Source organism: Equus quagga, chromosome 9 (genome assembly GCF_021613505.1).
Source record: "Equus quagga isolate Etosha38 chromosome 9, UCLA_HA_Equagga_1.0, whole genome shotgun sequence".
Classification (NCBI taxonomy): domain Eukaryota; kingdom Metazoa; phylum Chordata; class Mammalia; order Perissodactyla; family Equidae; genus Equus; species Equus quagga.
Genome location: NC_060275.1, coordinates 63,260,530 through 63,273,828, shown reverse-complemented (window position 1 = coordinate 63,273,828; position 13,299 = coordinate 63,260,530). Strand labels below are relative to the sequence as shown.

Below are 13,299 nucleotides of genomic sequence, written 5' to 3'. Positions count from 1 at the left end.
AGGGCCGGCCCCTTAAGTGGCTCTTTGTGATTTGCCCCAGTCTGGATACAAGCCTCTCTCCAGTGAGGGTGATTCACTGGCATCTTCCCCTGGAGTGCCAGCCCCGTGTGGATTTCCCTGGGTCTCCTAAGCACTAAGTCTCCCTCACTATTGAATCAGCCCATGTGGGGGCTGCGCAGAGTAAAGGGAGGTCTCACCTGCACAGAGAAGCTGGGCAGGACCCTTGTGAGGAAGGTCTCTGTCACCTCTCCTAAAATACTCTAGACTCTTCCACCAATCAGTTTTTTTTGTGGAAAACAGACCAAACTACACCAAACACAGCTTAAAAATTTTATACATATACAGCAGTGAATCTATACAGTACTATGAAATGTGGACTCAAATTTCAGATCATTTTCCTAAAACCAAATCAGAGTAGATTAGAATGGTGCCCAAATAAGAGAAAACATTTCTAATTGGATGGTCATCAGGAAATATGTTGTGTGCTAGTCAGTCACACTCAAATGAGTCCGCCCAGCATGGAAGCAATGGGACAAATCAACGTGATGAGCACTATTTCCTCTATTGTATGCTTTTGTTGCTGTTTATTTTCTCTTTTAAAATTTACATTTGAGAAAACAGCAACAATGAGAACAAACTGGCTATAGAAGTCAGTGTTCCCTGACAATCCAACAAAAATAAAGGAAGATTTGTTGGCATGCATGAAAATCTGGAAGCATACAAACATTTCCTAAACATATATATCAAATTACTTAGAATAAGATCTTTTACCATATTTTCTTATATTTTGCTCATAAGATCTTTTCATATTTTAGATAACTGCACTAAGTTTGAAAAAATCATTAAGGAGAAAGTCTCTCAAATGGAAGAATACTGAATGCTACAGTGCTCTAAGCCTCCCGCTAGAGAGAAATCGGCAAAAGCCAGCAGCACCTGAGAAGGCGGACATTGCAACCCAGGGGGCAGAAATGAAGACTTAATAAGAGTCCGGTCACCGCTCTTAGAGAGCAAGTGTTCCTCGTATCTTGCTTTTCCGGGTCGCTGGGCTTCTCCCACTGCAGCACTGCTGGGCAAGGGGAAATGCTACCTTGTGGTTTCAAAAGAAAGGAGAAGTGGGCCATGCTATTCCACAAGGGGTGTCCTCGCATGCATGGGCATGCGTGTGGGCAGAGGATCCTTTACAGGGGACAATAAATTCCAATGATAAAGTCACGGCAGAGTTGACTCTTGTTGATTATGATGGTGAAATGATGAACGCATTAAATAAGCCATGGAGAAAAACACAGAGGCATAGAGATTCATTAAGATAAAATGCCTCTGCGACTCGATTAAATGCAACAGAAGTTAGGGCTGTGATTGTCTCCTGCATTGTGTTCTTAATTCACCTACAACTACCGGTGTTGGGGACGGGGATGAGGGAAGTAATTCTGCTTTTTCAATTCAGATTTTTGGGTCTCTTCTCGCCATGAGTCTCATGGGCACCAGACGTTACCTGGTGTGAGACTGCACCCAAGGAACTGCTGGGCTCCGCAAACGCACCTACAGTTTCTGCTGGAACCCCAGCGGCAGAGTATATGTCATCACAAAGTCGATAGCAGTCATTTAAAACATTCCTTTGCTGATTATTTAAAAATCTGACTTCCTGTAACATCCACCTTAGTTTTACTTTCTACATGTTAAAAAAAAAAAAAAACTTATGACAGACATTCAATGACAAGATTTCAAGTAACTGAAAGTACCTATCGTGTCTCCTCCAAACCTTATTTTTTCTGTAATTCAACACATTTCAGTGGAGGGTTTCCAGATCACTCACCACCCTATAACTGTTTTATTTTTTCTATAATTCAACACATTTCAGGAGAGGGTTTCCAGATCACTCACCACCCTGTAACTCTGCTGGATAAGCTCAAGTCAGAGTTCATTGTTTTTATGAACATTATTAAACAGCTAACATTTATCAAGAATATCTACATCCCAGAAAATGGTCAAGTAAATTATCTGCTTTATTCTTCTGAATAATGTCTTTTGAGGCAAATATTTTCACCCTCGTTTCTCTGGTGAGGAAACGGAGGTTGAGAAAGTTGAAGGGAGCTTCTGGAAATCACAAAGGTTGGAGATCTCATCAAGACGGTGGCGCAGGTGGACTCTGAACTCATCTCCTCCCACAAACACAGCCAGCTTACAACTATTGTTGGAAAAATTACCCTGGAGAGAAAACTGAAAACTGGATAAAAAGAACCCCTACAATAAGAGACAGTCCTGACTGAGGTGGATATTCTTTCCAGAGAGAAAAACGTCACCTTTGCAAGTGGTGGAGTTTCACAGCTGGCCAAGCGGGAGCCACCCTAAGGTATGCAGCCCTTCTGGAGAAGTGGGGACCTTAGCGGGAGTGTGTTACCGCTATAAGCATCCTTCAGACTCAGCACAACTGAGACAAGTATCCTACTATCTAGTTTTGTTGGCTATTAACTGCAATGAGGACACCCCCAGAGAAGCTATCGGACAAAAGCTGAAAAGACTCGGGTCTTAAAGGGTCCACACACAAACTCACCAGCCTCAACAATCTAAAATCACCAGAGAGAAGGCTGACAGTCCTTTGGTGAAAAGAAACTCACCTGGTGGGCTCTGGGTGCATCATGGGGAGAGGTGAGACCTCTCCGGAGACTGAGACACTGGTGGTGGCCACTGTTGTGACCTAGTACAGGTGTGCTGACACAGACGCTGAGAGGCACCACTGGAGTTCTTCCCCTGGCCTAATAACCCAGGGGTCTGCGACACCCACTAGAGCACAGATTTAATCCAGTTCAGCCAGGGCAGGCGGCCTGCCCTAGGGATCGGCTCCACCCAGCAGCAAGCCCTCAGGCTACTTGTCGGGCTGCATAGACTGGGTGCCTTGGTCCTCTACAGGCAGGTGAGTGTGTCTGCCTCTGTGGGGCAGGGCCTATTATGAACACCAGGTGAAATGTGGGGAACATTGGTGGAGAGGTGGGGTCCTCTGCAGTGGGTTGACTGGGTACACTCCAGGGAGTCAGGAAGTGTGCATGGACCAGGACCGTGTCCACAGTGTGTGTGGACCTGTGGGGGATGGGGCTTATGAGTGGCAGGAAACCTGTGCTTCACCAACAGCCACAAAGAGGACTGGCCCCACCTTCCAAAGCCTGAAACAATTGGGTGCTCCCATGCCTGGGCCAGCGCCACTCAGCTGCAATCATAAGGCAGCTGACAACAGCCTTGCAGGCCTGGGGCCTACAGCAACTGTAAGCCCCTGAGTCTAGCAACCAGCCACACTGGGTACCCACTCAATTATCAGGAAAACTGTAACAGAAATGTGCTATTAGACCTTGTAGCCAAGAGTGCTGGGGCTCCCAAACCCGATTTACTAATAGCCTGCCAGGGAGGGAAAGACTGGACTTCCTGGGTACATGCAATAAGAGCAACCCTGCCACATCAGAAGGACACAGGTAGCCTACACAGGGGTCACTCCTGGATCAGTGGGACTGGTGATGCGAGGGAAGCACACTGCTAGGCCTCAAAAGGCATCTCTTAGAAAAGCCCACTTCTCCAAGTTCAGGAGACATAGCCAACTCACCTAATACATAGATATAAGCACAGAGAAAGAGGCATAATGAGGAGGCAAAGGGGTACATTCCAAGCAAAGGAACAGGACAAAATCACAGAAAAAGAACTTAAATGAAACATAAATTAGCAATCTACCTGACAAAGAGTTCAAACAGAAACTCATAAGGATGCTCACTGATCTTGGGAGAAGACTGGATGAACACAGTGAGAATGTCAACAAGGAATTGGAAAATATAAAAAAGAACCAATCAGAAATAAAGCATACAAAACTGGAAATGGAAAATTCACCAGAGGGACCCAATAGCAGAGCAGATGATACAGAAGAACATATCAGTGAGCTGGATGAAAGATAAGAGGAAATCACCCAAGCAGAACAGAAAAAAGAATTAGACAGAATGAGAACAGTCTAAGGGACCTCTGGGACAACATCAAGTGCACTAACATTCATATCATAGCTGTCCCAGAAGGAGGAGAGAGAGAGAGAAAGGGGCAGAGAATCTATTTCAAGAAATAATAGCTGAAAACTTTCCTAATCTAAGGAAGGAAACAGACATCCAAGGAGAGGAAGCACAGAAATCACCAAACAAGATAAACCCAAAGAGGCCCACACCAAGACACATTATACTTAAAATATCCAAAATTAAAGATTAAGAGAGAATCCTAAAAGTGGCAAGAGAAAGGCAACAAGTAACATACAAAGCAAAGCCCATAAGGCTATCAGTGGACTTCTCAGCTGAAAGCCTACAGGCTAGAAGAGAGTGGCAGGACTTATTTAAAGTGCAAAAAGGAGAAGACCTACCGCCAAGAATACTCTATCCAGAAAGGTTATCATTCAGAATGGAAGGAGAGATAAAGAACTTCCCAGACAAGCAAACATTAAAGGAGTTTACCACCAAGAAACCAGTTCTACAAGAAATGCTAAAGGGACTTATCTAAGTGGGACAGAGAAGACCAAAAGTAAGGATAAGAAAATTATTTTTAAAAAAAGGCAATAAAATCACTGGTAAACGCAAAGATACAGTAAAGGTAGCAGATCAACAACCTATGAAGATAATATGTAGGTTAAAAGCAAAAATTACTAAAATTACCTATTTCACTGATAAGAAGGTAATGGAAAGACACACACAAAACGAGATTCGATATGATTTAAAAAACATAAAATGTGGGAGGAGGGGAGTGAAAGAGTAGAGCTTTTAGAAAGAGGTCAAGCTAAAGATACTATCAACTCAATATAGATTGCTATATATGTAGAATATTACATAGGAACCTCATGGTAATCACAAACCAGAAACCTATAATAAATAAACAAATAAGTAAGAAGAAAGAAATCAAACATACCACTAAAGAAAGCCATCAAACCACAAGGGAAGAGAGCAAGAGAAGAACAAAGAAACAGAGAACAACTACTAAAACACCCAGAAAAAAGTAACAAAATGGCAATACATACATAGTTACCAATAGCTACTTTAAATGTCAACGGGCTAACTGCTTCCATGAAAAGACATAGGGTGGATGACTGGATAAAAAAATACGACCCATATGTATACTGCATACAAGAGACACACTTCAGACCTAAGGACACTCAGAAACTGAAAGTGAAAGGATGGAAAAAGATACTCCATGCAAATGGCAATGAGAAGAAACCTGGGCTAGGAATACTTACATCAGACAAAATGGACTTTAAAGCAAAAACTGTAACAAGAGACAAAGAAGGGCACTGTATAATGATAAAGGGAACAACCCAACAAGAGGATACAACACTTGTAAATGTCTATGCATCCAACATAGGAGCACCTAAATATAGAAAGCAATCATTAACAGACATAAAAGGAGAAATAAACAATAACACAATAATAGTAGGGGACTTTAACACTCCACTTACACCAATGGATAGATCATTCAAACAGAAGATCAATAAGGAAACATTGGCCTTAAAGGACACATTAGACCAGATGGATTTAGTAGATATATACAGAACATTCCATCCAAGAACCACAGAATACGTATTCATTTCAAATGTCCATGGAACATTCTCCAGGATAGATCACTTATTAGGCCACAAAACAAGTCTCAATAAATTTAAGAAGATAGAAACAATACCAAACATCTTTTCTGACCACCAAGGTATGAAACTAGAAATCAACTACATGAAGAAAATCAGAAAAGCAACAAAAATGTGGAGACTAAACAAAATGCTACTGAACAACGATTGGGTCAAGGAGAAATCAAAAAATTCCTGGACACAAATGGAAATGAAAAATACAACATGCCAAAATCTGTGAGATACAGCAAAAGCAGTTCTAAGAGGGAAGTTTACAGTAATTCGGGCCTACCTCAACAAACAAGAAAAATCCCCAATGAACAATCTAACAGTGCACCCACATGAACTGGAAAAAGAAGAACAGACAAAGCCCGAAATCAGCAGAAGGAAGGAACTAATAAAAATCAGAGCAGAAATAAATGAAATAGAAACTGAAAATACAATAGAAAAAAATCAATGAAACCAAGAGCTGGTTCTTTCTAAATATAAACAAAATTGACAAACCTTTAGCCAGACTCACCAAGAAAAAAAGAGAGAAGGCTCAAATAAAGAAAATCAGAAATGAAAGGGGAGAAATTACAACAGACACTTCAGAAATACAAAAAGATTAGAAGAGAATATTATGAAAAGCTATACACCAATAAATCAGATAATTTAGAAGAAAGAGATAAATCCTTAGAATCATACAACCTTCCAAAACTGGATCAAGAAGAAGCAGAGAATTTGAATAGACGAATCACCAGTAAGGACACTGAAACAGTAATAAAAAATCTCCCCAAAAATGAAAGTCCAGGACCAGACGGCTTCCCTGGTGAATTCTACCAAACGTTCAAAGAAGACTTAATTCCTATCCTTCTCAAACTCTTCCAAAAAATTGAAGAGGAGGGGACGCTTCCTAACTCATTCTATGAAGCCAACGTTATCCTGACACCAAAACCAGACAGGGACAACACAAAAAAAGAAAATTACAGACCAATATCATTGATGAACATCAATGTAAAAGTCCTCAACAAAATACTAGCAAATCGAATACAACAATACATTAAAAAGATCATACATCATGATCAAGTGGGATTTATTCAAGGGATGCAGGGATAGTTCAACATCCGCAAATCTATCAATGTGATAGACCACATTAACAAAATGAAGAATAAAAATCACAGAATCATCTCAATAGATGCAGAGACAGCATTTGACAAGATCCAACATCCATAAAATGGGTATAGAAGGAAAATATCCCAACATAACAAAGGCCATAAATAACAAACCCACAGCTAATATCATTCTCAATGGAGAAAAACTGAAAGCCATCCCTTTAAGAACAGGAACCAGACAAGGACGCCCACTGTCACCACTCTTATTTAACATAGTATTGGAAGTCCTAGCCAGAGCAATCAGGCAAGAAAAAGAAATAAAAGGGATCCAAATGGAAAAGGAAGAAGTGAAACTGTCACTACCTGCAGACAACATGATTTTATATAGAGAAAACCCTGAAGAGTCCACTAGGAAACTTTTAGGAATAATAAATGAATACAGTCAAGTTGCAGGATCCAAAAACAGCACACAAAATCGGTTGCATTTCTACACACTAACAATGAAGTAGCAAAAAGAGAAATTAAGAACACAATCCCATTTACAACTGCAACAAAAAGAATAAAATACCTAGGAATAAACTTAACCAAAAGGTGAAAGATTTGTACACCAAAAAGCATAAAACATTCTTGAAAGACACTGAAGAAGACACAAAGAAATGGAAAGATATTCCATGCTCTTGGATTTGAAGAACTAAAATGTCAGTTAACTAACATGTAATTAACATGACAGTTAAAATGTCCATATTTCCTAAAGCAATCTACAGATTCAGTGCAATCCCTATCAAAGTTCCAAAACATTTTTCACAGAAATAGAACAAAGAATCCTAAAATTTATATGGAACAACAAAAGACCCCGAATAGCCAAAAGAATCCTGAGGAAAAAGAAGAAAGCTGGAGGTATCACACTCCCTGACTTCACAATATACTACATAAAGCTGTATTAACCAAACCAGCATGGTACTGGCACGAAAACAGACACACAGATCAATGGAACAGAATCGCGAGGCCAGAAATAAACCCACACATATATGGACAGCAAATTTTCAACAAGGGAGCAAAGAGCATACAAGGGAGAAAGGAGAGTCTCTTCAATAAATGGTGTTGGGGAAAATGGACAGTCACATGTAACAGAATGAAAGTAGACCATTATCTTACACCATGCACAAAAATCAATTCAAAACGGATTAAAGATTTGAATGTAAGACCTGAAACCATGAAATTACTAGAAGAATACATAGGCAGCACTTTCTTTGACATCGGTCTGAGCAGCATATTTTCAAGTACCATGTCTGACTGGGCAAAGGGAAACAAATGGGACTACATCAAACTAAGAAGCTTCTGCACAGCAAAGGAAACCATCAACAAAACAAGAATACAACCTAACAATTGGGAGAAGACATTTGCAAACTACATATTGGATAAGGGGTTGATATCCAAAATATACAAAGAACTCATATGTCTCAACAACAAAAAAGCCAACAACCGAACTAAAAAATGGGAAAAAGATCTGAACAGAGATTTCTCCAAACAAGATATACAGATGGCCAACAGGCATATGAAAAGATGCTCAACATCATTAACTATCAGGGAAATGTAAATCAAAACTACAATGAGATATCACCTCTCTCCGGTCAGAATGGCTATAACTAACAAGACAGGAAACAACAAGTGTTGGAGAGGATGTGGAGAGAAGAAAATCCTCGTACACTGCTGGTGAGAGTGCAAACTGATGCTGCCACTATGGAAAAAAGTATGGAGATTCCTTAGACAATTAAGAATAGGTCTACCCTATGATCCAGCTATTCCACTGCTGGGTATTTATCCAAAGAAGTTGAAAACACAAATGCATAAAGATACATGCACCCCTATGTTCATCGCAGCATTATTCACAATAGCCAAGACTTGGAAGCAACCTAGGTACCCATCAAGGGACGAATGAATAAAGAAGATGTGGTATTTATACACAATGGAATACTACTCAGCCGTAAGAAACGATGAAATCCGGCCATTTGTGACAACATGGATGGACCTTGAGGGTATTATGCTAAGCGAAATAAGTCAGGGGGAGAAAGTCAAATACCGTATGATGACACTCATAAGTAGAAGACAAAAATGACAAACACACACAAGGCAACAGAGATTGGATTGGTGGTTACCAGAGGGGAAGGGGGAAGGGAGGAGGGCGAAATGGGTGATTAGGCACACATGTGGGGTAACAGATGATAATTAGTCTTTGGGTGGTGAACATGATGTACACAGAATTCGAAATATATCATGATGTACTTCTGAAAGTTACATAATGTTATAATCCAATGTTACTGCAATAAAACAAAAGAAAGAAAGAAATCACACAGGTTACAAGTAGACAAGTCTGTTTTCACAGCCAGTCTGGTGGCTGCAGAGTGTGCATATCATGTGTGAACGAGACACTGCAAATGAGACCTCTGAAGCCTGGGGAACGGGGGCCACCTGCTGCCTTTGGTAAACCAAATACTACACAGCAGCTGCCTGTGACTGAACAAACGTTTCCGACAGCTATACCACACTGTTGGCTTGTCTTGAGTTTATAATCAACTTAAAGCCAAAGATGAGTTTCACCTGAACTGTTACTAAGTTTGACCACCTCTTCCTCCAACCCCATTTCTATTTTGCACTTGATCCTTAAAAACAGAGCGGTTTTACCTCCATTCCTGGTAGATGTTCTCTTGCTGCTTGGCTTTAGTGTCCACACTGTCCACTACACAAGAACCCTGGACTCTGACACACGGGCAGGTAGTCCACTTAAAAGCTCTATATCACTTAAAAAAAACCCTCAGCTGTTTTTGTGTGTGTGTGTGTGTGTGCCTTCATCCAAGACTTTTATAAAACTCAGCTTAGAGCAGAGCCAAGACTGAAGGACCTTGTCCTGAGGGCAACGGCTTTCAACCTGTTTACCCGTTTCACCCTGTGCACCTATTACATGCTGTGCACAGATGTGACTCTTCTGTTCCAAGAAAAGCACTGAGTGTATTATGCAAAATATAACAGAAATGATATGGGGGTCGTAGACAGAGCAAAGAGGAATTGACGTGGGACACAGGAAATCAGGTGAGTTTGTGCTGGCTGTGTCATGAGGAAAGAGGAACAGAAATGTGTAAGCCTGTGGTGGGGGGGGGGGGGCTGGTGCACAGGGATGTGTGATGTCCCCGTGGGACAAAGAGAAGGGTTGGAGGCTGGACAATGAGCTCTCTGAATGAAATCATTAAATTTGAAGATGAATCACCTTGCTAAAAGAGCAACCGCTCCTTCCCAGCTACGGGGAGAAGGGGCCGTGGGCAGTACGCGCAGGGTTTGCTCCTCGGCGTGAGTTCATGCCCCGCACGTGGTGACACAGAGAACTCAGCAGCACCTACCTCCACACCACGGACAGGCTGTGCTGCTCTCACCTGTTAAACACCTCTGACAAAAGTTATTCAACTGCCCCATCTCTGAGAGGAAGTGTAGTTTTCTTCACAAAAAGAACACTCAAGCTGCAGTGCTCACCATCACAACGTGTATTTTACCAATTACTCATTCTCTAAGCATGAAAATGGCATGCATAGTTCCAATTATCCTCCCACTCCCATGTACAGAAATTTCTAAGTTTCTACCAATAAACAATTGACTTGGCCAGAAATTATCCAAATAGAAAAGGTAAAATTCGTTTAAATGATAGTTCATAGCCAAGATATTTTTAAATACTTGATTTTTGGAAGGTGTTGGCGATTTTTTTTAAAAGAGGAACACATTTTTCTTTTGATTGTAACATTCTGGGGAAATTATAAGTATTTTCAGTAATCCAATCCTCCGTTAGAGATTTTGGAAAGAACTTTGTATTTTAGAAACTGGGTCTGAGTCATTTTCCAGAGTTCTGAAAAAAATAAAGAGGCATATTGTATGTTTTATACCAACATTCCCCAGCTCTCGATATCTTGGACAAAAAAGTTTAGAACCATCACTTACCTCCACATCACAGCCATATTCTGATCCATCCAGAAGCACCACTTTGCACTGCATACTTTTAGGCTTTTTGACAATCTTTAGTGGAGATCGAGATAGCTTACTGCTAGATGATTTTTGAGAAAGTTTATCGTCTTCAAACTGCTGATATTCGAGCTGCTTTGCAGCTGCAGCAGCAAACTCCTGTTCCTTGTCAGCGACCTGTGAAGAGCAAACAAGCAGCAGTTTTCATTGCAAGACAGGAAATAAACATTGCATCGCTCAGGCAATAACAGAACACCAGAAACAGGCTTTCCGATTCCATAAAGGATGCAAATGTCTGAATTAGGAAATTAGAAATGGATATACATATACAGATATTTATAATGCTAACAGTTTCGCCTAAATAACTTTTGCCATCTAAACGTACCAATAGGGCTGATTTCAGTTTGACTCAAGGGTTTAATTTAGAAGGACTGAGTTAGCAAATGCCACCAAGACTTCACTAAGCAAAGAAGGATACAGATGGACTCCTGACTTTTGAAAAGGCATTGGACAGTACAGGTCTTTAAAATAAACCATCTGGAGTTTATCTGATGTACTCTATTTTCTTCATTCACTGGATCCTTCTATATTCCATGACTATAAATTTCCTAAATACATACAAGGTATCTTACAGACTTTAAGGCCTAGAGAGCTTCAAGTATTAATCTTCTCAGTAACTTTACAGCTATTAAAATACTTGACTTACCTCTAAATCAGTTCAATGAACCCAGCAGCACTAAAATTCACCACAAAGTATCCCCTAAGTCTGCTTCCCCTCATTGTAACGAACCAGTATATGAACAGATCAAATCTGTCCAGAAGCTTTAATCTGCTTTCAAATCACAACAGTCTAGTCCAGGCTAGACTCAAGGCTGCAGAGGACATCCTACCTAACAACGCAACTCTCCCTTGAGTCATCCCCCTTGGAAATCTCTCTGTGTGATGCTCTCCAACTACTCTTTTTTACACCTCTCTCTTGTCTATTAAATGACCACCAATGGTATTAGTGCAAATTCAACTCATGGGCCAGACCACACTTCCACTGTTCTGCAAATACACACTGACAGTCCAAAGAAAGATAAGTTCCACAATTCTATTTAGAGCCCGTGAATAAGCATGGGATCTCCTCTCTCATGAACACCCCACATCAGGTAACTACGAGCACACTGGCCTGACAGTAGACAGTGCTGACGGCTCATCACTTCAACTTTTCTTCTTCATTAGCCTCTACAGTTTTACAACACTCTAATAGAATCACAAAGTGGTTTTCTGGTGTATTTATTTTGGTTTTTAGGTATTATTTTCTGTGCTTTTACAATGGCATCATCTATCTTGTTTTCCATCCAGAAGATTACTAATAGTCCTTTCCTCCACTTCCTCCTTGCCCAGAATGCAAGGCAAAGTCTTGAGAAGTTCTTAAGAATAAAGACACCAATTTGCTGAGTGAAGAAACCAAGAAAAAACTGAGCAACCAACCTCAAATACCAAAATAGTTGAGAGAAGGCAAGCCTCCGCTAAAACAAGTAAATAAAAGAAAATGCTCTGGCAACCCGTCCAACATGTTATGACTGTTGGTCTTTCCATATCAAAGAATTAAAATAGTAAGTGCAAAAAAGTCATCAAATGCATTAATTTTGGCCAAGTTTGGTAACCTTGGAATTTTATATCAATAACCATAACATATCTTTAAGAGTTTTATAATTTACATACAACTTTTGCACTTTTAATTTACATTTTCTTCCCATCGTAGGCAAAGTCAACAGAAGCTACATTTTCATTTAAATTTTACCTGGAATCAACTTTTTCTATGTATTAGGAAATATAAAATTTCATTTTTCCTCTACTAAGACAAAAAATTATGTGTATGAGAATAAGCTTTACTGGGTTACTTAACACGTCAACTCCAAAAGTGTCTTAAACTACCACTGTTCAAAAGGAGGCCTCCTTTCTGGAACGCTGGACACACAAACCCATCACTGAGGCTCTTGTGCACATTCTTTAAAGAACTTTAACAATGCTACAAGAGCAGGCCAAGTACCTCAAATGCAATGCCAATCGTAGTCATCTAATGCATTCCAATTTTAACACACCAATATCAAACATTTTAGCAAATCCTCTATTCCATTAACCCTCATAACAGCTCTGGGAGGTAGGTATCATGACCCTCACCTGCACAGGAGGGAAAAGGGGCACAAGGCATCATCTCAACAAACTTTCTGAGTAAACTGGAATTCAAATCCTGCCAAAGCCCATGTTTTAACCATCGCTAAAAATCAAAATGTACTTCATTTTACCTCCAACATAACTGGGCTCCTGGTATGAATCAAAGAATTTTAGAGTGGATGACTAAGAGAATTATCCTTTCTCATCTTTCCATTCCGTAAACGAGGAAGCTGAGGCCCAGTGGGCTTGGAGGAGTTCTCTGTGCCTGGGAAAGTAAGGAGGCAGGAGACAGCACTACCTGAGGCCCCTCTGCAGCTCGTCGCCTTTCCCTCTAATGGCTCAGGATCGTTTCTTCAGTTTTGTTTCAAACATCTGACTACAGAAGATAAAGTGTATTTAATCATGGCTGGGTATAGAAAC

The 13,299-nt window shown here is 40.5% G+C and overlaps 1 protein-coding gene across 18 annotated transcripts in view; it reads right to left on the bottom strand.

The window, feature by feature from the left end:
* EPB41L3 (erythrocyte membrane protein band 4.1 like 3) overlaps positions 1-13,299 on the bottom strand; it is a 227,431-nt gene that overhangs the window by 75,357 nt on the left and 138,775 nt on the right. For all 18 annotated transcript variants that reach the window (XM_046671837.1, XM_046671827.1, XM_046671824.1 and 15 more), the window contains one exon: positions 10,696-10,893. In XM_046671837.1, coding sequence (XP_046527793.1) covers positions 10,696-10,893 — 198 coding nt within the window. The remainder of the gene's footprint in view (positions 1-10,695; positions 10,894-13,299) is intronic.